We start from the raw sequence: 24,751 nt of genomic DNA, 5'->3' as shown, positions 1-24,751 counted from the left end.
GGCATTGATTGTTTTGAAATTCAAATGGTACTTACATGCCTGTGTTTTTATTTCTGTAATAAATATGGCTTTCAAGCCAACAGTTAATTTGGAGGATATTGATGGTTTATTGCAGGTATGTTGTTTACATGGGAAAATCTGTGTTACAAGTTAAACAAAAATTCCAATAAACAATCATATTTTGAATTTAAATAGTTTCTTTGTCTTGAGTTTACATTAATTATTTACATTTTACATTTACATATCCAAAAAGTTTCAGTATTTTAATTGCGATTAATCGCGATTAATCGCGATTAATTTTAAAAAATTGTGCGATTAATTAGTTAATTTTTTTTAATCGATTGACAGCACTACTTTTAATATCATATACTCTCAATATCTGATATTTTCCATGTATATTTCACAATATGCCATAATTGAATTTAATTTGTGGCATACGTGTGAAAACTACAGCTATGCCGTTGCCTTATATTTTCTCAGTCAGCCAACTTACAAGAAAGTGCACATACTGTATCACGTAGGTGGCAAATGTCTCACAGAATGTCTGCATCACACACACAGCGCAAGACAGCGCCGTAATCCTCTTGGATGAGCTCTGAATTTTGGAGTTTGGAGGATTTGCTCCATCAAAGTCCAAAGACCACCCACTAGAACAGAAATGACAATAGCACTCAAATCTGGACACTTCCTTTGGGCTTATGCACCTCTAAAGCCCTGATTCTAATGGTCCACACATACACTCAAATATGTCGATGTGCAGCTCACAAGACATGTTTAAGAGTGAGACGTTTTGTATGAGAAGTGCTTGTGTATGTGTGAGTTGTTGAACATGCTATTCTCGCTGCACGTACTGTATGTGTCTGTGTGAACGTGCACGGGCCTGCATTCATCCACTTTAATTGCTTTCTTTTTGAAGTGAAAAGAACAGAAGCTGTCTGTCAGATTCACAGTGAAATTTAAGCTATTGCTGCCTTGAAGTGCTTTTGAAATCAAAGACAAAGGGCCCAAGAAGATAGAAACTAATAACAACAAGCAGCAAAAATGTCCGGATTTGGCGTTTTGGGCTGAAATCGGCATGCTTTTTTTTCCCCCGTTTTCACAAAAATCTTATCACAAAAGCTTTGGGCTCGTCTTCTCCATCTTCCTTCTTGCTGGCATTTTGTATTTGTGTGATTGATTGCTTCCAAAGACTTTTTTTTTTTTTTGCTTTGTGTTTTTTTAGAGAATGACTCCATTGTTAAATGGTGATTCTCTCTGTAATTCTGCCTTTGAAGTAGTCTGGCCGTTTGGGGAATCTATAAGAGAGAAAAGGGAACGCAAGAAGGAGAGAAAAGAAAGGCAATGAGTATACGGAGATGAACATATGCACAGGGAGATTTTCACACTTTTGCAGTGCCTACACATGGATGTGAAACCAATGTTGCACAACATAAACACAATATGGAATAGTTATCTTTTTTTGGATGCGAGGACGCACGTTAGCAAATGCCTTTATGTGGTGAGAATATAGATGAGCAGAAGGAGATCTGGTGAGTCGTGATCTCAAAAAACAGGGTTGTGGATGGCAGGGGAAAAAATGCTAAATTAAAACATTACATAGCAACTAAACATAAAATGTTGCATAATTAGGATAGTTAAATAAACAGACTTATCGATTTTTAAAATCCCATCCCTGTATCTTGACAGGCTCTGCATCTAATTGATATATATATATGATATATATATATGGTGTGACTCTCTGAAGGGATTTATTTTGTGATAATGAACAACTTTTCACATAGATATTTAGATAATATCTATTATACGAGCAGAAACAAGACTGCATAGCAATTACAAGAAATGTGAAGAAATCTGTTGCCTGGAACAAAAAAATCAGACTGGAGTATTCCATAGAGCTGTGCAATATAGAGTGTATTGACAGCTGTCTGAGAAAATTATGTTGAATTATGGATTTGACATGCATTAGATTTAGAAGATATGAACTCTCTTAAATCTGCTTGGAAATCAAATCGTATCATGGTAAAGCAAATGATTGAGCTGGAAGGTAGTTCTTTATTACGTGTATTACAAAAATGTTGAGCAACCATAAAAGATATCAGAGCTTTGCCTCTGGAAGGAGGCTTTAAATCTCCAAAACTCCTGTGCTGATCTTTGTGAAGCATCTGGCACACACACATAAAACTCTCAAATTTTGCCCAGGTCTTACTTTTACAATCATCTCTCAGTGGTGGTAAAATTGTGCTTATGGCTGCAGATTTTTAGAGGTGCCATGGAGTATTGTGAATGTGTTAAGTGTCAGACAAATTGCTGTTAAGTCACACGTTTTGAACATAAGCATGTGTGAGTGTGTGTGTGTGTGTGTGTGTGTGTGTGTGTGTGTGTGTGCACTCTGTCATTTTTTTTTTTAAATTTTTGTAGGTCCTCAAAACCAGCACCCCCCACATCCTTCCTGCCCACAATTTAATTGCTGCTTTTCAAGGACTCGCTTGGCTGCGTATTTGCCAAAACACAGGCTGACTGAACTCTCCGTCACACCTCAAGCCTTACACTTTCTGACGCGTCTCTTCTCTTTTATGACACTTTTCAAATAAAGGGAACATTTCCAGATGTTTGCCGTAATATCGCCTCAGATCGGCAGGGCTGCGGGGAGACTGATTTGGAGAGAGGAGATTTGTGGGGACAGACTGTCTTTGTGTTTGTCAGGCGTGGACAGGTCCGCTCCCTGGTGCGGTGAAAATTTTATAGAACCGTGAAAAATGGAGACAGAGACGGAATGGGGAGTAATAATATTGTGCTTTTATTGATGTCAGAATTATGAAGTGCTACATTAATTTCCATTGTTCCAGAGAAAAGCCAAAAACAATTTTTTTTTATAAGAGTTCTGCATCAATATCTGATTTATTACAAGCTGAAAAACACAAAAATACCCATGAGAGCTATAGCGATATTGATTTTTCTAGTTATTCTTAAGTCAGATCAGATAGAAATAGCTTTTTTGAGTGCATTGTCTATTAAATGATTCATAAAAGTCCTTATCATGTAACAACAAATGACTTGGAAAGTTCTAGAAATTTGTTAGTAAAAAGTGTTGGGAGACCTGCATTAACTTAACCTGGAAACATTGCATTAATAAATTAATAAATAAATAATTAATAAATAAATAATGATACTCATTTAATGAAGGCACTTCTTCGTTGATGGCTGTTTTCTCTTTCCTCAGGCACTCTGCCATACGAGATCAAAATCGTTATAGCCGGGAATCACGAGCTGACGTTTGATCAGGAGTTTATGGCGGACCTGATAAAGCAGGATTTCTACTACTTTCCGTCGGCCTCCAAACTGAAACCGGAGAACTATGAGAACGTTCAGTCCCTGCTCACCAACTGCATCTACCTGCAGGACTCTGATGTTACCGTCAGGGGCTTCCGCATCTACGGCTCACCGTGGTGAGTCTCTTTCTCTCACACGCGCGCTTTCTCAAGTCTTTCTGTCACTGTGTTTGTCACCATATGTTGTTGTGTTGTCCCTTCCCCCTCAAGTCTTCCTCATCTTTTGCTCCTTCTTTCCTCATTCTGTCTATTTCTCTTGTTAACACTTCTTTTGCCAACCCTACATGTCCTGCAGTTTACCTCTGTGCCAGTGTGTGTGAATAAGTGTGTTTGTGTGACTTGTAGGCCCTGCGTTCTATGTATAAACACAGATGTATTGTAACTGCATGCCAGATAATTGTTTTTTTTTTTTTTATGAATTTGCTTGCACAACAGCGTGTGTGGGTGCATTTTCTAAACCGAGGAGACAAATTGTTGAATAAAATCATTATTTTTGTTTTATTCACAAACAAAAAGTATTGTCGTCGCTTCATAACATTACGGTTGAAACACAGTGGGAAAAAAAAGTTTTCATTTAGGGGTTAGGGCTTGGTTTGGTAGGGAACAACCAACAGTAGAAGTGCATGATATCTTCTTTTTTTAGCTATATGTGTGAATGGTGCAAAGTATATGTGTGTGTGTGGCCCATCTAAGGTGTGTTCACTGACAGACGGCTTCTGCAAATATCACAGTAAGCCCTTATAACATCAGAGTTGATAAATAAGCATTTATTTGTGTGTGAGAGTGTGTGGCTTTTCAAGCTGATGGTGGTTACAACAGTCATGAACTCGTGAGCTTGAGTAAAACCATCTAGTACTAATCCACTCCGATATGTCCTGACAGAAATCCTCATCTCGTGCCAGCATGCTTGTGTGTGTGTGTGTTTACACCATACGGACCTAATAAAACCACTGAGATCTGGTAATAGCATTCCACCATAGGCGAAGACAGACAGAAAGTGTGTCTGTGAGCCTCATCTCCCTCTTTGTAAGTGCTACATTCATTTCTGAGGCAAAACTCATCTCCATGGAGGTTTTAAGTCGCTGGATTTATGGGCCGAGTCCTGCATTGCTGCGGGCGATGGCTGCTTGTGATCTTTGCAGGGCTGCATCGCTCAGTAGAGTTGTCAATCTTCTTATCATTTCATTTCTATCTTTTCGGCTTCTTTATCTGCTGCTCTATTCCTAAAGCTGTCTATTGAGACAGTATTTTAAGATGTATTAAGTGGCAGTGTTGTTCCAAATGGTAGGCAACATATTTGGTACCTTGTTTTGGCCAGATTCTCATCGTTGCATGTATCCTGCACAGAGGAAACAATCCCAGAAGGAATTTGGAAACATGATAATCCAAGAAAGAATTGGGGAAAAATGTATTCCAAATCAATCACTTATGAAGTTTCATTTAATTTACGATGGCACCTTAGAAAGCAGCTTCCTAGTCAGAAGTTATATGGCAGTAGGTTTATGTTGTCCATACAACTACATGTTTAGTGGAGACCACAGCAACATCAATTCACTTCTCTAAATCTCTCTCTTAGCAACTTATTTTTTACCTTTCACTTTATCTGCATTGTCAGAAAAAAATTTGTTATATTTGAACCTTCAGGAGTACAAAAGCTAGTCACTTGTACAGGACTCCTTTTCTACCACTAAAGGGTGCATATTGGTATTAATATACATACTTTAGCTGTAAGTCAAATGTTTACCTTTTGACGGTACTGCCTCAGTTATAATCTTTTGTAACCCTAAATGTACAATATTTGTACTTAATTAACAGTGCAAGTGCATTTTTACATGCAGTCAGTGAGAGCAGTTCAAACTCAGTTTAGTCATTTTTTACAAATTCTTATGTTCAAGAACAACTTTAGCGCAATGGTAAGAAAAAAAATGCAGAGGTCTTGAGTAGAAGCATCAGGACCATATGTACCTGCTCTGATTTATTTAACAAAGCGGAAAATGTGGTTATGAGTTTTTTATATATATATATTTTGGCCTGCAAAACAGTGTGTGTTGGTGTATTTTCTAAACTTGTGGGGGCAATTAAATAATAATAATAATTATTATTATTATTATTTTAGTTGTAGTCATTTTATTTATAATAAATAAATGAATTAATTTATTAATTATTTTTTATTTAGCTTTTAAAAGTGAGGTTTAAATACAACAAACAAAAAACTGCTAATAAACTATCTTGCCATACACTTGTATAAAAAAACAACAACTAAGCAGTTAAAAAAAGGTGTTTTTTTTTCATTTTGATCTTGTCTTATCTCATCTAGTTTACAAAGCAACCAGGAAAGCCACTTGTTGGTTTTGAAATGCATTTTTAAATATAAATAGCTTGAAACATGACACTATCACAGCGCTCATTGCGGAAGATGTTAAAAAACAGCATGATTCTTGATGGCCAATGACATCCGTCTGCATGTGTGCGGCTGTAGCAACAATGCTTTAAACCCTCTAAGAGGGTTTTACCGTGCAGATCAAATGCTAAATTAAATACCTCTACTACAATAGAAATAGAAAAGTAATAAATAAGAGAACACCTGAGTGTAGTTGACCTCTCTAATCAACTATCTGGTTTTTGGACCCTTCCCTATACTCATAAACTGCATGCTTTTCACACACACGGCTAAATGAGATCTTGGAATGTTGCATTCTTTCCTAAATCCTGACTATTTGTCATGTGGTGATTCTGGAATGAAAAGAACTGCATGGGGAAACATGTGGCGTGTTTTTCTGTTCTGCTGACGCTAATGCAAGTTTACAAGTCATTTGTCATTTGTGTCTATTTGTGTGTGTTTGCGTGTGTGTGAGCTGGTGTGGGTGGATGAAGTATTAAGGATGGCTGTCCCTTTCAGAGAGCGTGAGGCAGAAACAATGTGTAGGACCCACAGCACATATCGCTCAGAGCTAAACACACACACACAGCCTAAACTTTCCCTCATCTCCTGAGTACGCGCTCATACGGACAGTTACTCACAGACACGGTGACAAGTCACGATGATGCGTGGTGAACACAAACACATCCTGTGTGCCCTGCAGGGGGTTATCGTCAGTGGAAAGCTGCTAGTTGAATGTTTATGCACCAGCAGTAAAAGAGCAGGTAGAAGATAATTGAGAAAAGTGCATTTTAACTCAGGAGATTAAAATGAAGTTGCACTGAAATCAAAAGACTTGTGCTATAATTTATATATTTAAAAACAAAAAAACCTGGTTGCCAACATATATGCATGTAGGTTTACATGTTATTGTAAACATGTTTCAGTCGTTAGAAATGTTGCTATTGTGTTTATGGATTACAAAGTATTTAAAGTAGTTTTAAGTATTTGGATTATATATACAATTATTGTAATATAATGTGAATTTTGTAGTATTTATTGTAAACTGTTTATAGTTTAATTTTATAATGTTTTTGATAAAAGATAGCAAAGATTTCAGGATGGAGTTATTTTAGTCGTACTGCTCACCCAATATGTGTGTATGTAAGTGGGATTGAAGCATTTTTAATTATGTTGTTTATGCTCTTTATGAAGAGAGGAGGAGAAGAGAATGAAAAGAGGAGGGGATAAAGCGTAAAGAAGCAAGCAGACTTTTCCCCCAGTAAAAGTGAAATGAAAATAGAAGAAATGTTTGCTATCCATTGACTCCAAGAGGAATAATTAACGCCAGAGATGTAAAAGACTCCGTAATTAGATTTTTTAATTATTGAGGATTTGCTTCTCCTCTGTAGTGCCCAATTAAAGAAGCTCATCAAAACAAAACCAAATAAAAAAGAAAGTTAGTTAAGTGAAAGACAGAGAGGATGTGTGTTTTCTTCTCTTCCGTTCTGCTATACCTTTCTCCCTTGTGTTTGATGACTCCTCTTCACTGATGAAGGGGACATGGCACGAAACTAATGAACGGCCCTTCATTTGGATGAAGCAAATGATTAAAAAGGAGTAGAGGAGGAACTGAGCCTAATGATGGAGAGGAAGAGGCCAGTGTGGTGGTGGATGTATATAAAACAGCTCGTTTAACTGCTTGACCTGGTCGGCATGGCTGTGTGAATTAATTAAAGTGGCGGCTGATGTGGAGAGTGATTTGAAAAAAGAGGAGAGATTAGTACAGTATCAGTCGTGTCTCCCCATGGGGAAAAGAGCTCACTGCTTCGGCTATGTAGGGCTGGCCACAGGAGGAGCTCCTCAATTAACATCTGAGATGCCTGAGGGATCGGCCTAGTCCTGTCATGTAGACCCATCACACTCACACACTTGAATTAGCCGCTATAAACACTGAGAAGTTATTCAACCGTGTCTCTTTCCAGCTGGTTGGGAAGATCTTAGGATTTTTAAAAATGCTTTTACACATGATCCATGTCTTGGGCTAAAACTACCAGGCATGAGCATTATAGGCTTTTATGAGGCTGTGTAGTAGCAAGGTTGTCTTGTTGTCCAGTTATCAGTAATTCATTTGAATTCATTAATTAAAATGGGCACTTTAGTCTCATTTTTTTTTTTTTTTTTTTTTACCGGCATTTTTTGCTTATTAAAAAAATAGACAATTGTATTATTTATTTTATTATTGTTGTTGTTGTCCAATTTTTTTAAGAATTTAAATTAACACTATGGTCCAGTATTCGTTTGTATTTATCAGTTAATTGTAATTAAAAATAATAATAATAATTTCACAATGGTGTTAAAACCTGTAACCTGTAACTATAATATATTATAACTATATATTTTGTTATATCAATAATATAAAGATAAACATGTTTTGATCCACTTTTTTTTATTCTTTCCTCAAAACCTTTTTAATATCTAACCCTGATAACTGCAAATGATATGCATAATCACTGGCTATAATTTGAAACATCAACAACAAACTGTTTTTTGCAAATAAATAAATAAACTTTGAGCATTGGCCCAAGGGTTATCCTCTTATGCTTTACTCCATCGAGTTGAATGCATTGGGGAATTTTGACATGAATCAAGGGCCTTTAAGGTGTGGACCAACTACTGCAGCATCCAGCACTCCACTCTTTTCAGTTTCAGTGTCAGTCATTCTGCTGGCAACAAGATAGAAACAAGAGACATTTTTTATTTAAAGCGACTGACTGTGGGGCTTCATGTCTTGGCTGGATGTTACCTGTAAATTGGTCTCCAAGGCGAAACTCCTCGCTCACACTGCGCTTGTGTCTTCACACGTATGTGAGTGTGCGCAGCTCTGGGGACTTTCTTTACATTCTGGTAAACGCTGAATTTGTTTACCTGCAAAACAGACAAGATAATTCAGTTTATCTCTGTCCTTCTATATAATATCACTCACTTTATCAGTCGTATTCTGCATCCGATGTGAAAAAAAATGATTCAGAAAATAAATGATACACCATATTAAGCTAAAGATGGAGCATACAATGGTTCTTACCCATCCTGCATTCATCTCGTTCTCTCTCTCTCTCGTGTCTTTCTCCGTCTGCTGTCTCTTCAGTGCTGGCTGTGGCGTGTGGTGGGGCGTCAGAGTTAGCTGCCCCACAGCGATGGCTAATCAACACTCTTTCACAGTTCCTGAGGAGGAGGATATGTTACCCTCTCCCTCCCTTTTCCTCTTTTTCTCTCCTTCCATCACCACTCCTCTCTTTTCCGCACTCCTCTTTTCTTCTCCGTCTCCCTCCTCCTGGAGAACTTGGAAATAATTTGAGTCTCCTGGGTTTTTACACATTCTAATTTCCAACTAAATGGGACATCTGTTTGAGAAAAGGAAGATTTGCCACGGTTGCTATGGCAACTATAACTCTGTGGGAAAGAGAGGGGAAGAAGGAGGGAAAAAATGTCCAGCAGTTGCACAGGCCGAATTAGCCGCTGATTTTAGCAGCATAGTCTCAATCCCAGACAACCACTTCTGCGCCTTATCTGCTACTTTACCTCACTTTCTACATGTTAACTCTCTCTCTCTCTCTCTCCTGCTCATTACACCTCTCTTGCTCTCGATTCTGAACTGGATAGTTATTTTCTCCGCACAGCTGTGGAGGAATGAAATGCAAAAGCATGTGGCAAAACTTGTGTGGCTAGTATTTTTGCCACCAATTTGAGCTGGAGACATTTTATTCCCTTACAAGGATGCACTTTCATACAAATATGATTATCTGGGGTATAAGGGTTCCTAAAAAAACATTCATTTTTTTAACATCCTCATTTGAAAACTAAATGCATTGCTGTTGTATTAGAAATTGAAATCTTTGGTAAAAGTAATGGTATTTTTTTATTGTGTAGCTTTTTTTTTTTTTTATTTTTTTTTTTTTTACAAAACTATGTTTTGTCCATTTGTGTTTATTTATCAAATATATTATATGAATTAATCAATTAAAATGGTCACTATGTATTGGCCAGTGTCAGTTTTATTTTTAACATTTTATTTATTAATCTTTTATAAGGGCATTATCTTCTATAAGGGCATATCTGTTTATATTTATTAAATAATTCATATGAATTAATAATTTGAAATTATATAATATACTATACTACACTCTACTATACTAGATATGCCTAGAATGCAATATTTTAATATAATTGTTTATATTGTTATGTCCATAATATATTGATATGTATATGGATTTAATATAATTTTTATCAACATTCAAAATATGATTTTTTTATGATTTATTTATTAAATAAATGTTTATACATAACATTTAAAATGCCTTGCATTTTTACTGAAACAATATTTAAATGGCTCCTCATGGCACTTACTCTAGATGTCCCCTGAACGTTTCAGGCAAGCTGAGACACAAAATCAGGTTGAGATTGTATCAAACTGCGACTCTCTGCTGAACCAAAAGGCCATGCTGGTAAGCCAACACAAAGCGCATTAACACAGCAGTAGTAAGTTTCTATGACCTGACCGGTTCACCGTGTGTGTGTGTGTGTGTGTTCATGAGCCAGAAGGCAATAGCTTTGCATCACTCCAAGCCACTCCATAAGACTGTCTCATCTCTAACACACATGGTCATTGACACACATTCACACTCCTTTACACACACACACACACACACACACACACACACACACTGGTGCTGCTGTCCTGCACCTGCTCCTCACAGTTCAGATTAGAGGGGCCTGGCGACAGCTCATCTTTCTCTCTCAAACACACATACACACACACACACACACACACACATCAGTATTTTCCTTATTAACTTCATTCATTTTTAAACTCTCTCCATTTCTATCCTCTCCTCTTCTCTCTGTCCACTTCAGCACCGTTTACAAACTGCTAATACACAACCTAACGTATTGCCAACGCAATTATAACGTATGACATGAGTGTTATGTGAAATGAGTGTTTGAGGGCTTCCAGAGGGAGCTCATTAGCGCTGCATCTACGGTGTCTGTTTGAGTCGCACATATCTCTCTGCACTCCTAAAATTCTCCCGGAAGAAAGGTGAGAGACAAAGCCAAGGGACCCGATGGAAGAAACAGAAGTGAAGTATCTCCAGACGCTATATGCTTTGTAGTTTAAAGTCACACTCTCCAAATACTCAGAATTTGTATTTTTTTTTGGTCTAGGATACTACATAGTATGTCTTTAGTTTTATTAAAAGATTCAGTAAAGATGTTTGCAATGCTTTTAAAAAGGTAATAGTGTTTAATAACGATTTTTAAATGAATATTCCAGGTTATTATATTATATTATAATGTCTGTGTTTTCAGTATTAAAAAAAAGCTTGGTTAAGCAGACAAAACCAAGAGAGGTGTGAGCTTTTGTTTTTGTGTTTAAGAGAAAACTGCTATTGAAAGAACTTTATGGAAACTTATCTATTATTCTTCTTCTTTGCTCTTCTTCCAATCGATTCATATTTGTAATCTCTTCTACTCCTCATTATGTCTCTCATTCCTTTTCTGCTCTTCTTCATGGTTGTGAAGGGCCATGGATTCTTTCAGGAAGTTTTGCTTGTCCTGTATGGTATAAATGAGAAGTTTAATTTAGTATGACTCATGACTGTCGAGCATCTTCGTCTCTTCTGTGGAAGCACATAACCCTACACGGAGTAGCAAGATGAGAACTTCTTTGCAGATGTTGTCAATTGAGGCTTTTTTTCTTGCAGTAAGCATTTATTAAGCTTGATTTTTCAAAAGGAATGCCGAATGTAGCTTTGCAGACGCAGATGTCTTTATTCATGCCATCATGGACATTTAAGAACTGCTTTTAAGAATGCATGGATTGACTTTAAAGGGATTTTTCTTTATGCACTCAGTCATTATTTACTCACCTAAGTGTATTTCAAAACCTGTATGAATTTCTTTCTTTCGTGGGAGACAAAGGGAATTTGTGCATATATTAAAAGTTGGCACATACATGTCAGATTTGACTTGAGTAATGTCAAACTCCATTGGTTCTCATTGTGTGTATCCTAGCCAATTGCACCACGCCAAATCTGAATATGCTAATGTGCTTTTGTGTCGCTTTTGCTCGATCCACTCCTTTAAAGCCCTGCATCAGCTATCAAACACTTCTGTGTGTCCCTGCTCTTGGCTCGTTATGTTAATCAGTGCTGTGAATGTTCCTGTTGATGAGTGTGAGTCCACACAGCTGTTCTGAAGTCTGCTGTGTGCCCAGGCCAGTGTGCGTGTGTATAAGTTTGAGAGACGTGTCAGGCTGTGATGTCTCATTGCACAGATGGATTTGTTACTGCTGGTTTTCGGACTGTCCAGATCAGATTCAGTGGAGCAGAAACATTCACCTAGGGTCCAAATTCATTATCCGAAGACGATCATGTGATTAACACCATTGACTGTATAAAAACATCAATATAGTGTCTGGAATGTCACCTGTAGATTTCCGTAGAGCATTTTTGAAGCTCAAAGTGGGTGGAGCGGGCCGTCGCCATCCTGGGCAAAGTGGCGGGAGCTGGTTGACGAAACCACGCCCACTTATCTCAACAGCGGTGTTATTCTTAAGTTCCTTAAAATCTTTAAAGTCGCCATGACATTTAAAATTTACTATTTGTTTTCTAATGCAAGTGACCTGTCTTATTGTAAATAATTTATCCATGCATTTCTTTTTTCAGGCCAATCAACAACTGACCTAGATTTTTTTTATGTGTAGAATTATATTTCTTTTATTTTCTCTATGATAAAAATATGCAAATTCTATATTATCAATTACTAAACGGACTCCACTGTGTGTGTGTATCAGTTAGTGCATATGTTTTTGTGAACTTATGTATGTGTTGTGGCTAGTAGTCTTGGTTTCACTTTTACATGCTGAGTGTTGCATAAGTCTGCTGGGGACCAAATGTCCCGTATTTACCACGTTTTAACCCAGAGACAGAGTGGGGGACTCAGACAAGTTGTAAAGAGCATCTGCAGCTATGTCTGACAGAAACAGAAACAGAAACAGACCCACACACTCCAATCGGCTCAAGCCTGGTCTAATCCCTTTATTGTCAGAGACTGATATACTCTGCTTTACAGGGTTTCTCTGTCTCTCTTCCTCTGGTTTGGTGCAGTGTGTGTCTCTCCTGCTGTGCTGCTCGGACTGGAGCCCTGTGTGAATGGACTGCTTGCTTCTCTCAGATTAAACATCAAAGTCCAGCTGGCCCTGCAGTTCAGCACAGTATGACGCAGCACACTAAATATATAACACGGCCTGAAAAATAAAGCTACACCGTGCTAAATATGCAACACTGCCTGAATATACAACTATAAACCAGCACACAGCACTACATAAACAACAATGGCTTAAAACTTAAGAATAGGTCACGATGATCAACTGTTACCTAGTTTCAGATATTTCCTTGTGTTTGTAGTTTCATATAAAAACATCATCATTTCCAATTCAGTGCAAAGACAATCAAGAGGAAACATTAGCCTAATTTTGCTTCACAGTGAAGATTTATTAGAACAGTAAATAACAGGATAGTGTAAGAATCTCTTTTCTTTAAGATTTAGTATTCATAAATATCCAAACATTGAAATAATTAAAAACAAATATATAAAACAAAATAAAAACATAAAGATTAAAATAAAATGTATTGCATAACGACTGTGACATCTCAGTTTCGTTAATGTATTGCTGAATCATCAGGGATGATTAATTATCTCAGGGCATTTTTCATTGAGCAGGGCTCTTCATTACTATTAGTTCTTCTGAATGACAATCCTACCTGCCCATTCTGGTGTGTTGACTGGAGCTTGGTAACGTTACTGGGCCTTGCTCTTCACCGTCGGCAGCAAACTGGACTAGAGGCGGCTACTGCTGAAGAGCTACAAGAAAAAGTTTGATACATGAGTGGTGGTTTGCAAACAACGTTGTTTTGCAATGTCGCTAGCATCTTGAACTGCTCATAACTAGCTGGACTTTTCAGCGCATCATTTGTGCTTTCTGTTATCCATTTTTATCTCATTTTTATTTTTTGCAACTTGCAAGGTGACGTGTTGAGGGCGGGGCCAGGGTTGTCAACAGATAATCACGTCATCATTATCTTGCAGGCTACACTATGCGAGAAAATATTAAATAAAAAATAGTGGGACGGTGGTAAAATAAATAAAAAGAGTGGGGCTGCGGTAAAATAATAATAATAATAATAATAATAACAATATTTTAACCCAGTGCCGTGACAACAACAGCCCTCGCAGCCAAAAAAACATACCGGCCCACCGGGAATTTTCCCGGTGCTCCCGATTAGCCAATCCGGGCCTGGTCCTTCATATCTCCAAAGAGTTTTTAGTTTTATCATATTTATAAAAGAAGTATACAGTTTTACACTTTACTCCAAAAACAGCCGAGCTCCTGGAGGTGTACCGTGCGTGGAGCTAAAGAATCACGAGGCATGTGGATGGGTGTGATTGCTATGTTGCTCTGGTTGCTGTGTGTGCACGCTCTTCCTGGAGAAGTGCCCATAAAAGGAACTCTGTCCTTTAGTGAAAGTGGAAAAAAAGTGAAAGTGACGTGACATTCAGCCAAGTATGGTGACCCATACTCAGAATTTGTGCTCTGCATTTAACCCATCCGAAGTGCACACACACAGCAGTGAACACACACACACACTGTGAACACACACCCGGAGCAGTGGGCAGCCATTTATGCTGCAGCGCCCGGGGAGCAGTTGGGTTTCAATTGCGAGTCTGACTCTCTAACCATTAGGCCACGACTTCCCACAAGATGATGTCGTGAAGGGCCATACTTGGGAAAAAAACCTTTCCCAAAGGAGAGTATTTGGCACAAAAATGCTCAGTCACATGTCAAACTCGTTTTTTGAAACTTTGGCCATGTTTAGCATGAGAATCCAGAACTTCCCCCTCCCCCAACCCTCTTGTTAAAGAAGAATCTTTAAAGTGGGCATGAAATAAAAAAATCGCTGTTTATTTTCAAATGAACGTGAGTTGTCTTACTGTCAACAGTTCATACATTCATATATGCAATATCATTTTATTGACTTATTTATTTTTGATTGTCCATGATACATTCATTTGAGATATGTATTTTGTTTTATTTTATTAAACATCTGACCTACATTTGATTTATATTTCTTTTAAATTTCTATATTTTCTTTTTTCATTCTCTATGATAAAATTAAATAAACACATTAATTGGTAATCAATTTAGTATTTTATTTCTTTTATTAAAATTTTATAAAAATAAAATGTATAAATACATTTAAAATGATTTAAAGTCCCAACCTACATTGTTTTTGTGTGAATTTATATTTCTTTGTTTGTTTGTTTTTCTCTATGACATAGTTATTTGAGATATTACCAATGAATGTGTTTTTGTTTTTATTTGATTTACTTTTACTTGTTTAACAAGCAATTTCATTCAGAAATGTTTCCATTTCATAAAAAGTTTTATTACAGTTCATTCATAGTTCAAGTGTGTAAGTGAGTGCTTGTGTGATATTGACAGCACTTCTTATGTGCTGGTAAATCTCAGTGGGCTGTTGTGACCCGCAAGCTATTAATTGAAACAGGCTCTCTTAATGAGGTTATGTGTGTGTGTGCAGGGTAAAGAGGCTGTCTGATATTGCCTCTTTAACTCTTCAGAGATGTAACGGCTTATCTCTGTAGATTCCCAGCCTCTTCTTCTCCATGGACACAACTGGGTCAGTGTCAGAAAAGACACATTACTAATTATACACTTACATACCTGCGTCTGTGCCATGCAAATACACTCTCTTTAACACAGAATAATGTGTACACCTCCTCTGTAATTAGGGTCAAGATACCACCAACATCTGTAATTACCATACAGCAGCCAGGTGAGGATGTTGAACAAAAGCTGTCTTCAATTGCAGATAGCTTGTGTTTGTTTATGTGTATAGGTGTTGGTATGCATTGCTGTGCTTTAAAATATAGTGATCTGCTTATGAAGGCAGCATTTTAAGTTTCACAGAGGGTGAAAAGGGATACTTCACCCAAAAGTGAAAGTTCTGTCATAATTTACTCACCTTCACGCTGTCTTTCTTCTGTGGAACATAAAATATTTTTTAAAGAATGTTGGTAACCAAAAAGTTGCTAGTCCCCAGTGACTTCCACAGTATTTTTTCCATACTATGGAAGTCAACTGGGATGCTCAATACACACACACACACACACACATATATGTGTGTATGTATGTATAATTTTCTTAAACATTTTATCTTTCCATTCAAAGTTCACTTGCTTACCAGCAGCAATAACTGAATTAGATTTCACATTTCTGTGAATCAATAATGCATTCTTTAAAAAAAAAGAAAAGAAAAAGAAAAAAAAAATTCTAATAACTCCCATCTTATCTTCCTTTAAAATCCTTGAAGTTAACCAATGGGATGAAATATTGAAGCACAGCCTTTCCACCCCATCCATGTGTTTAAAGATTTATGGCAAAACTGCACCGATATCATTTGGCCAAGAGAGGTTTTGCACTCGCATAATGCTCACTGATTCGACCCAAACCTTACTTCACCCCAAGCCAGGGTAGTGACTAACAGACATCCGATTAGGTTTGCTTTTTATTAGTAGTTCCTTATAAAACAAGATGAATAATAATAAAAATAATAATTATAATCATCATTTGAACACTGATTTGAATCTGAACACCTTAGCATTGTGGTGATGAGTTCTGTGTGAGCAAACACCCTTTACATTTGCTTCAGAAATTTAAAAATGTAGTTTGCAAAGTATTTCTTCTGCTTTTGCGCTGATGTGGCATCATGGGAGTAAAGGCATGACAACAAACAGCTGTCTTTGCTTTCTATTCACCTTGACAAATGAAAAAAACGTCTGAACTGATAAATGCACAGATGGTTTAGTACATCAAGTATACTAGTCATTCCTTGTCCCATTTGAAGGAATTGCACGTTCATCTGATCTTTTGGCTTGATAAAATCTCTATTAAATCAGAATTTCTGAAATTACATGATTGCTGGTATTTTTAAGACATTTTAATGCTGTTATCACAGTGTCTCCCTTTCTGTCTATGTTCACACACAACCCTCCCTCTCTCATTTTCTTTCTGTTTATCAACCTCTCTGCTCAGTTAGAAAAATCTGTCTGGGACACCAATAATGAGTCCTTTCTCGATCCAGTGTAATTGAGACGTCCGTGTAAAGACGGAAATGAATATTTAAATTGCACCATCAATATGCAAAGGCCATTTTAAATGTTTTAAGATTAGGGATGTGAATTAATCAGACTGCGTCCGTGGGCCTTCGGATGTTTGATCATAAATGTTTAGACTCTGATGATAGAAGTGATTGGAATATTAATCAGATGAAATCAAATGAAAATAGCATTTGCTTTCCCACGAGCCCCTTCTTTCCTCTTTTCCTCTTGTCCTTCTTGAGATGATGGAACCCAGGGCCGATCTGTATCGCCCCTCAAAGGCTCTGTGTGTGTGAGTGTGTGTGTATGTGTTTGTTTGCAGTGCGGGACACTGATGCGTCAGCCAGCTATTAAAGTAAATGTTTCAAGTGACTACTCTCTATAAATTACAAAATCCACATAGGCAAGGGAACCTTCATGTGTGGACTGACACACACACACACACACACACTCTCTAAGAGTCTTTTAACATACTCGCACACATAAATGTGCAAATCTGCCACAGCAGAGGAAGATGGATCTGGGGACAGATTGTTAGTGACATGTTAATTTCTATACCGTCACTCAAGCTTGGTGCATCTGCAATCAAAGTGATGGGGCATAGGCAAAACCATCAACCCCCTCTCTATCCTTAAATACTGGTGGTCTCTACCTGTTTCTTTCTCTTTTTCCTCTTTTTCTCTTATATATATTTAATTTTAAAAAATATGTAACATATTCACTATTAACTAATAGTTTTCCCTCAAAAAGTCCTATTTTGTTTCTTATTGATTGTAAGTAAGGTAGTTGTTATGGTGGTTATGTTTTTAGGTATTGGGTTGGGTTAAGGGATCTTTGGTTTTGTTTATATGACGTTAAGGCCAAGTAGAAACCTCTGCCAATCGATTCCATTTGCTGTGCGCTGAACAAATGCACAAATGGTAATCCTTCAGTTTGTTGCGCCCACTTACCAGCCTTTACGCACAGTTTGGACTACTGGGCGAATGTTACATCACCTAATTAATATTCATGAACCATGCTTATCAAATCATTCCTACTCCATCCCTTTTTTAGAGTGTGATGGTAGAGAAAAAACAGGAGCTGGCCTGAAACCTGTGACCTTTCCACTCCTTTCACTCTTTTTTTTAATCTTTTTTTTTTCCGCTTACATTTCATAAAAGATGTGAGAAAGATTCCAGATCAAAGTGATTGCTATTTGTGATTTGGGGGGTTTTCTGTTATTTTATCATCATAGATCCAAGATCTTTCACCGATCCTCCATATACAGATCCTAATGGAAATATCATCTTGTTTTCATCAGCGGTAGAGCAGTCTGGGTAAAAGATCAGTGAAGCACAGGGGAAGAGATGTTCACGGTCACATCAGTAGCCCTTAACAGTGTTTTTTCCTCTGTTATGTGTGTTTTCAGGCAGCCGTGGTACTATGGCTGGGGTTTTAATCTACCACGAGGACAAGCACTGCTGGACAAATGGAATCAGATCCCAGATTCCACAGATATTCTTCTCACACACTGCCCTCCTCTGGGTAAGACCTAAATCACACACAAATGCACACAAACAAAGCATGAGGTTATGGTTATTCCCCATTATGTTGTCTTCATCCACGCACACGCACGCTCTTTTGCTGTGCGTCTTTGGCAGATGGAGTTGCTACAGCAGGCTGCTAAAGCATGCAACACTGAGACACTGTTCATAGTGCAGCAAATCCCTCCACACACACAGTCATATGTACTGAGAACGAAAGTTTGTGCATAAAGACAGCTGCAGTTTAAAATACTAAGCTTGTGGGCTTTGAGATTTGACAATGTGTAATTCTCATGGTAAAGACATGTCTTACTATACATTTTTGCTAATGTGGGTGTTTATCATAGTGTTGCAAATTAGCCCCATATGACATCTCTGAAGATTTGTCTGTGGGTCTGTGCATCATGTATGTGTAGACATCAGACTACAGTTGTAAAATCAAGTATGTAATGATCCGTTTAGATTCAGTTCATTCATATATAAGAGTAAGTCTCTTCTATAATTAATTTTAATTTTTGTATGAAAACAATTAAAACCAGTGCAGGTGGATGTAAGAACGTGTCCTGTGTAAACCACATGGATCACTCTTTACTGAGATCACACACTTGAAATCTTTGTACTCGCTCTATACTTAGCGTAGGTTTGGAAATAAAGAACTGGTTTGAAATCTGGAATCAAGCTTCATGATGTTTTTGGTTTTGGATGTGTAAACATTTTTTGAATTTTGGACAATCAAAATTCAGGATGTGAATTACTAATTCTACTATGCCTAAGGCTTTGCTCATGAATATTTATTAGTTCACGCATATGTTGCTTGGTAACCTTCTTAGAGCATCCAGTCACATCATCTAATTAAAATTCAGTGCAAGATGTCAAGATGTTGTGTTATGGTGACTTTTTTTTATTTTTATTATTTCTTCCTTAAAATTGCCAAAACATCATTAAGAATATGAAACACTAAGTGGAATCAGAACTACAGTCTTTAAATTCATTATGATTCTCTTCCCTAACTTGGCACACCTGGCATTTCAGCTTGTAACTCCAAAAGCGTAAATTAACCTAAATGTCTGTTCTAACATCATATATTTCTGTCTTTTTCTTTGCCTTTTGATGTTCAAATTAGTCATTAAACTGCCTTTTTGTAGGTTTTTTGGACTGGGTGCCCAGGAAGATGCAGCGTGTTGGCTGTATGGAGCTGTTGAACACTGTCCAGAGGAGAGTTCAGCCCAAACTACATGTATTTGGACACATTCATGAAGGTAATCACACGAGAGGATAAGAGTCGCACTTGTCTATACATCACATGCATGAAATCCACACAGCCCTGTGATCTCAAACATATTTGTTCATGCTGCCACGTCAATCTATCTGCCTGTTTTGGGGTTAGCAGGGCAGAGTCTGTCCCATGCTGCTTTGCCTTCTGACAGCTTCATAGCAAAAACTAGATCACATTCATATTCACAGTGAATTTAGCACGCACACTCAAAATGCTTTTAATAAAGGATTCTCATCTTAGTCTGCAATATGATCGAATTTTACATGTGTTTACTTGTGTTTTGGGCTTTGCATGTCTATGTTGGACTCGGTTTATGTTGTAGTACAGAAAGGAGCAAAAATATCTCCACTCGTAGCAAAAATTGCAGCCATTTGCTAGCTGTTATGTGTCGTTTTTGTTGTTTGCAATTTACTTAGTTCCAAACTATTCCTTTATTAACATTTGGTGTCTCTGTTCCCCTTTAAATGCGTGTTAACATATTTTCACAAAAACAACACATGGATGACATTCTTCAACTTAAAGAAGCTTAATATCTTTGTGTTTTTGCGAGCTAGGTTACGGTATGATGGCAGATGGAACCACCACGTTCATTAATGCCTCGGCGTGCACGGTGAACTTCCAGCCTATGAACCCACCCATCGTTTTCGACTTGCCCAATCCCAGGAGCTCATGATTGAACAGGGACCCGCCCCCCAGCCCCTTCTTTCAATCAGAGTCCCAGTTTGAGCGTGTACAGATGTGTATATAGAGTGGACAAGAGACACTAATTTCGATATTCACAAGGATATTTCCATCCTTTTTTTTGACGTATGCCATGCTCAGACACACAATATAGTGGTGTTCTGTCTCCCTGACATGGATGTTTGAACTGTTTTCTGAATTTGACTCTTGCGTTGCACTTGAATCGGCGTGACAGTCACTTGTACTTAAAGTCATGGAAGCCAATCAGTGCTCGAGATGATGGGAAGCCAAGCTTTCTTCTCATTGGCTGGCACTTTGTAACCTTGTAGCCTCAATGGACATCCGACTTGGAAAAAACTTTTTTCTTTTTCTCTGGATCCACTCTGGAAAGTTACAGGATGTGCCCAGAGGAAACACTGCGCTATGGTGCAAACAAGTTTGTTCAGGGTCTTTACCATTTCTATCTTTCTCTCTCTCTTTCTCTGAGTCTCAGTCTCTCATCATACTTTTTTCTATCTGCTCTGTTGTTATATGTTGCTCTTTTGAACTTGGGGCCATGCTGGGTTTCACTGGGAGAACGATTCTAAACAGGAATGTAACATTTAAAATATTGATGGTGGAAAAGAAACAAATAAGTGTCTGAATATTTTCAAGTGTTCTCCACATTTTTATGCCTTCTTTGTTGTATGATTTACTGCAAGCGTGTAAAACTGTGAGTGTGTTTCAAGCAGATGGTCCCTCACTAAAGCAGTGTGTACTTTTACAGTAGTTTGAAGTGTTTGTTTAAGGTCAAATATTTAAAAGTTCTTCTAAAGCGCCGCCCTTAACACCCCTCCTCCGAATATCAAAAATTCATCATGCACGCAAAGTGCGCTTTTGCATAACAAGAATATGTTGCACTTTGATCCACATGTTCCCCACTATTATTTATTAACATTCCTCCTGGCGATAATTTATTCCCATGTGTTTTACAGCTCTTCAGAATTGACTGTGTGTGGCATTAGGCCTAATATGACCGTTCTGTTAGATATGCAGAGGGTTTTCATCTCCTCCTTATAACAGGATGAATAAAAATGAACAAATAGAACAAATTAAAGGTGTGTGTGTGTGTGTGTGTGTGTGTGTGTTGGCTCCTGTGTGTACGAATGCAATCAATTGCTACTCTTTCATAACCTAAGGAAAAGAACGAATCAGAGCACTGAGAGATCGAAGAGATAAAAAGAAAAATATTGTAAACGGCAACTAGGAAGGATGAGTTGATGTCTGGGAGACGGATTTCTGTCTCATCTTCTTTATTTATTTTATAAGAGTTTTTCTTGCTGTTTGTACACTTGTTTGCATTCGGTCAGGGGTGCTTTACGATCTCTTGTGGCTTTCCTCTTTTTTTTTTTCTTCTCTCCATTCATTCTTGCCCGTGTGAGGCCTATTCTTTGAAGACGCTGTCGTCAGGTTTACTGCTGTGCTTCAGTTATTTTTTTCCCCAGCATGCTGTTCTGAATTTCCAAACAGATTCTGTTCGTTGTTAATTCATTGTGTGGTGATGTTTCAGTGAAAGATAAAACTTGGGAGATTCTTTTGTTTTTCGTCACTTAATTTTATGCCTTCTAAAGAGTTATGGATGTTGAATAAATTCTAGCAGAGATGAATTCTCTGTCAAAACTGCTTCTTTTTGTTCTGGAGATGGTCATTTAAAGAGTAAATATCTACACACTAATATTAATGCTTCAGAATTGTATTAAACAATCTTCAATGTGAAATAAACCCATAGAGACAGGTTATGACATCATCAGATTATATGCCTACAGGAAGTTACATGATTTACAACAATTTATTTTATACCAGTAAAAATCAACATATTAATTTATATATTCTGAGAATATTAGGAGAACACTGATATAAATATTTTACCAAATGCTTTTTTTTTTTCATAGTTTTTGGTAATTATCAGTAGGCTGATAATAATTTTTTATTGTCAAGGCCAAGAACTTATAAATGGCTAATACTGAAATTCTGTAATATTTTGTATTTATATATATTTTTTATAAAACACTTAAGAGAAAAATCTATTTTAAAAGATAAGTGAATTTAGACATCACATATTTGTTCTATGAATTATGAAAAATATTCTGTATAATTGATCTTATTAAATTATTGCTTTTAAAGAGTAACTTTACATTTGATGAGATCTGACATTTGTATAATAAAAATGTAAAATACGATAAATACATTTAATAAAATGTCATATCAGCGGTTTACCGATAAATTGTGCATAAAAACAAAATAGGGTTTTTTCTGGTGTTACATCCCAGGATGTATTAATATTATTAATGTTGTTCTTACATTTATTTTTCTGTGGTTTATAAAACGGGTGATATTTTAGAGCTGAAAACATTGTTTGCTGTGTTCAGTTTAGATCATAAGAGTAATACTTGTTTCATTTTTCTGGATTGTGTTCTTCATCTGTACCTAACAAGTTGGATGTGTACACTTTTTATCTGGAGTCTCTCCAAAGATCATTCTCACAAATGAAATTCAAACACATCACTATCACCAAGATATAACCAATTTCTCCAACAATCTCTCGCTGGGCCTCCTAAATTAAAACGTATCCCCATCACTGGGGTATATCCTTATTAATCTTCAATCTTCCTTTCGTTTCTGTTTTTTTTTTCTCTTTCTGCATTTGACATGAGTCGATTCCACATTATTACATTCTCACTTTTTAGTCGTAATCAAAGGACTCTGAATTTCATATCAATTATCTGCACGTGCCTAAAACTTAATTTATGAGGGCAAAAATTGTCTTCACTCTTGTATCATTTCGGCCTTCCTTCTTCCACACCTCTGCACATCCTAATGAAATCCCTCATTCAAATAATTAAATGAGTAATCCTACAGGATGGAAGATCATTTATTCCAGGCTGCCTTTTACTATGCCATTAAAGACTCTGTTATCCTTCACGTCTCTGGCCACTTTTTACCTACATCTATTACTCTCCTTCCGTGCCCACCTCCATTTTCTTAGATCTTTTCCCCCCTCTTTACATCCACTGCATCCTCTTTAGTACACACCATCAACATCTGTCTCTCTGTTGACTTGTCTGCTTTACACAACAATGTCCTCTACTGTCTGTCTCTCTCCCTGTGTCTCTTATAAACTCGCAAATACATCTTCGACATGTTCTTTTCAGACGTTTCAGGCTCTTAAACCTGAACAAAAGGCCTGGTGTAGTGCAGTTTAGCGCTGTTAAACATCACGGGGGAAACAAACAACAACACAAAACAATTAGCCGCAACAATGCATGCTGATTACTGTCATATGCTGCTTATTTATGAACAATGTTGCTGTGACAAAAATGTTTAAACGTCTTTGAATTACTTGTATCCTGAAGCAGAAGTTGGTTGAAACCGTAAAAAATTCTGGAACTGAATGCTGGTATTTGCTACAGTGTCATCCTTAATGACTACAAAATGAATAAATTGAATAAATTTCACTTGTAAATGGAGGAGAATATACTGTTTTATAGGGGCTTTTATATACTTTTGATTGCATATAGTCCATGTCCACTTTCGTGCTGTAGTCTATATCAAATAATATTAAAATATAAAAAAAATTTTTATTACATTAACACAGCAAAACATTAAAAACTATTATTTAAAGGCATCATATGATGCTATTTTAAAAATCATTATTGTGTGTATTTGGTGTAAAAGAATATGTTGACATGCTTCAATGTTCAAAAAACACATTATTTTTCAAATGCTATACATCATTGTAGGTCATCTGCCCCGCCTCTCTCAAACATTTTGTTTTCTACAAAGTCCCTCCTTCCGAAAAGTGCAGTCTGCTCTGATTGGCCAGCTGACCAAATGCATTATGATTGGCCGAACACTGTGAGCACTCATCGGAAATGTAACACCCCTTCCCATAATCGTGAGGTTCATCTTTCAAAATAAATTAGTCTTAACTATGATAAACAATATCTCTTTGGATTTGAGACTTTAGTCTTTGCAACTTTACAGATCTTCTTTATTCACCAAGAGCTTGTAACACAAAAATTTAAATTGCATCATATGACCACTTTAAATATTTAATTATATATTGAATATTTAAAACTAGTTTTTAAAAAAAATGCCTGAAACATTAAAGTTACATTGCCTAAAATATTTCCTTTCTGATTTTACATTGAAAATAATATGAATCGAAATACTTATATTCATGGGCATGTTACGTGCGCATTTTTAGGCTATATAATTTATCAATCATATTTATCTATATATTGCTTCAAATAAATGCAGCCTTTCACTTGAAGACTGTAGGAAACTATCCGTTATGTAATGAATA

General features: G+C 36.9%; 1 protein-coding gene and 1 long non-coding RNA gene across 2 annotated transcripts in view; one reads left to right on the top strand and one right to left on the bottom strand.

Annotated features, from left to right (window-relative positions):
- LOC113048284 (metallophosphoesterase domain-containing protein 1) overlaps positions 1 to 22,068 on the top strand; it is a 30,841-nt gene extending 8,773 nt beyond the window's left edge. The window contains exons 4-7 of the mRNA XM_026210004.1: positions 3,221 to 3,446; positions 18,335 to 18,450; positions 19,595 to 19,708; positions 20,280 to 22,068. Coding sequence (XP_026065789.1) covers positions 3,221 to 3,446; positions 18,335 to 18,450; positions 19,595 to 19,708; positions 20,280 to 20,398 — 575 coding nt within the window. The 3' untranslated portion in view covers positions 20,399 to 22,068. The remainder of the gene's footprint in view (positions 1 to 3,220; positions 3,447 to 18,334; positions 18,451 to 19,594; positions 19,709 to 20,279) is intronic.
- LOC113048285 (uncharacterized) lies at positions 378 to 9,265 on the bottom strand. Its single transcript, XR_003276436.1, has 3 exons — positions 8,774 to 9,265; positions 8,495 to 8,616; positions 378 to 1,295 (listed from the first exon to the last, which is right to left on the bottom strand). It is a non-coding gene; the product is annotated as an uncharacterized LOC113048285 (long non-coding RNA).
- Positions 22,069 to 24,751: the final 2,683 nt, after the last annotated feature.

This window comes from Carassius auratus, chromosome 29, assembly GCF_003368295.1.
Source record: "Carassius auratus strain Wakin chromosome 29, ASM336829v1, whole genome shotgun sequence".
Taxonomy (NCBI): domain Eukaryota; kingdom Metazoa; phylum Chordata; class Actinopteri; order Cypriniformes; family Cyprinidae; genus Carassius; species Carassius auratus.
This window is presented reverse-complemented; position numbering and strand designations above follow the sequence as displayed.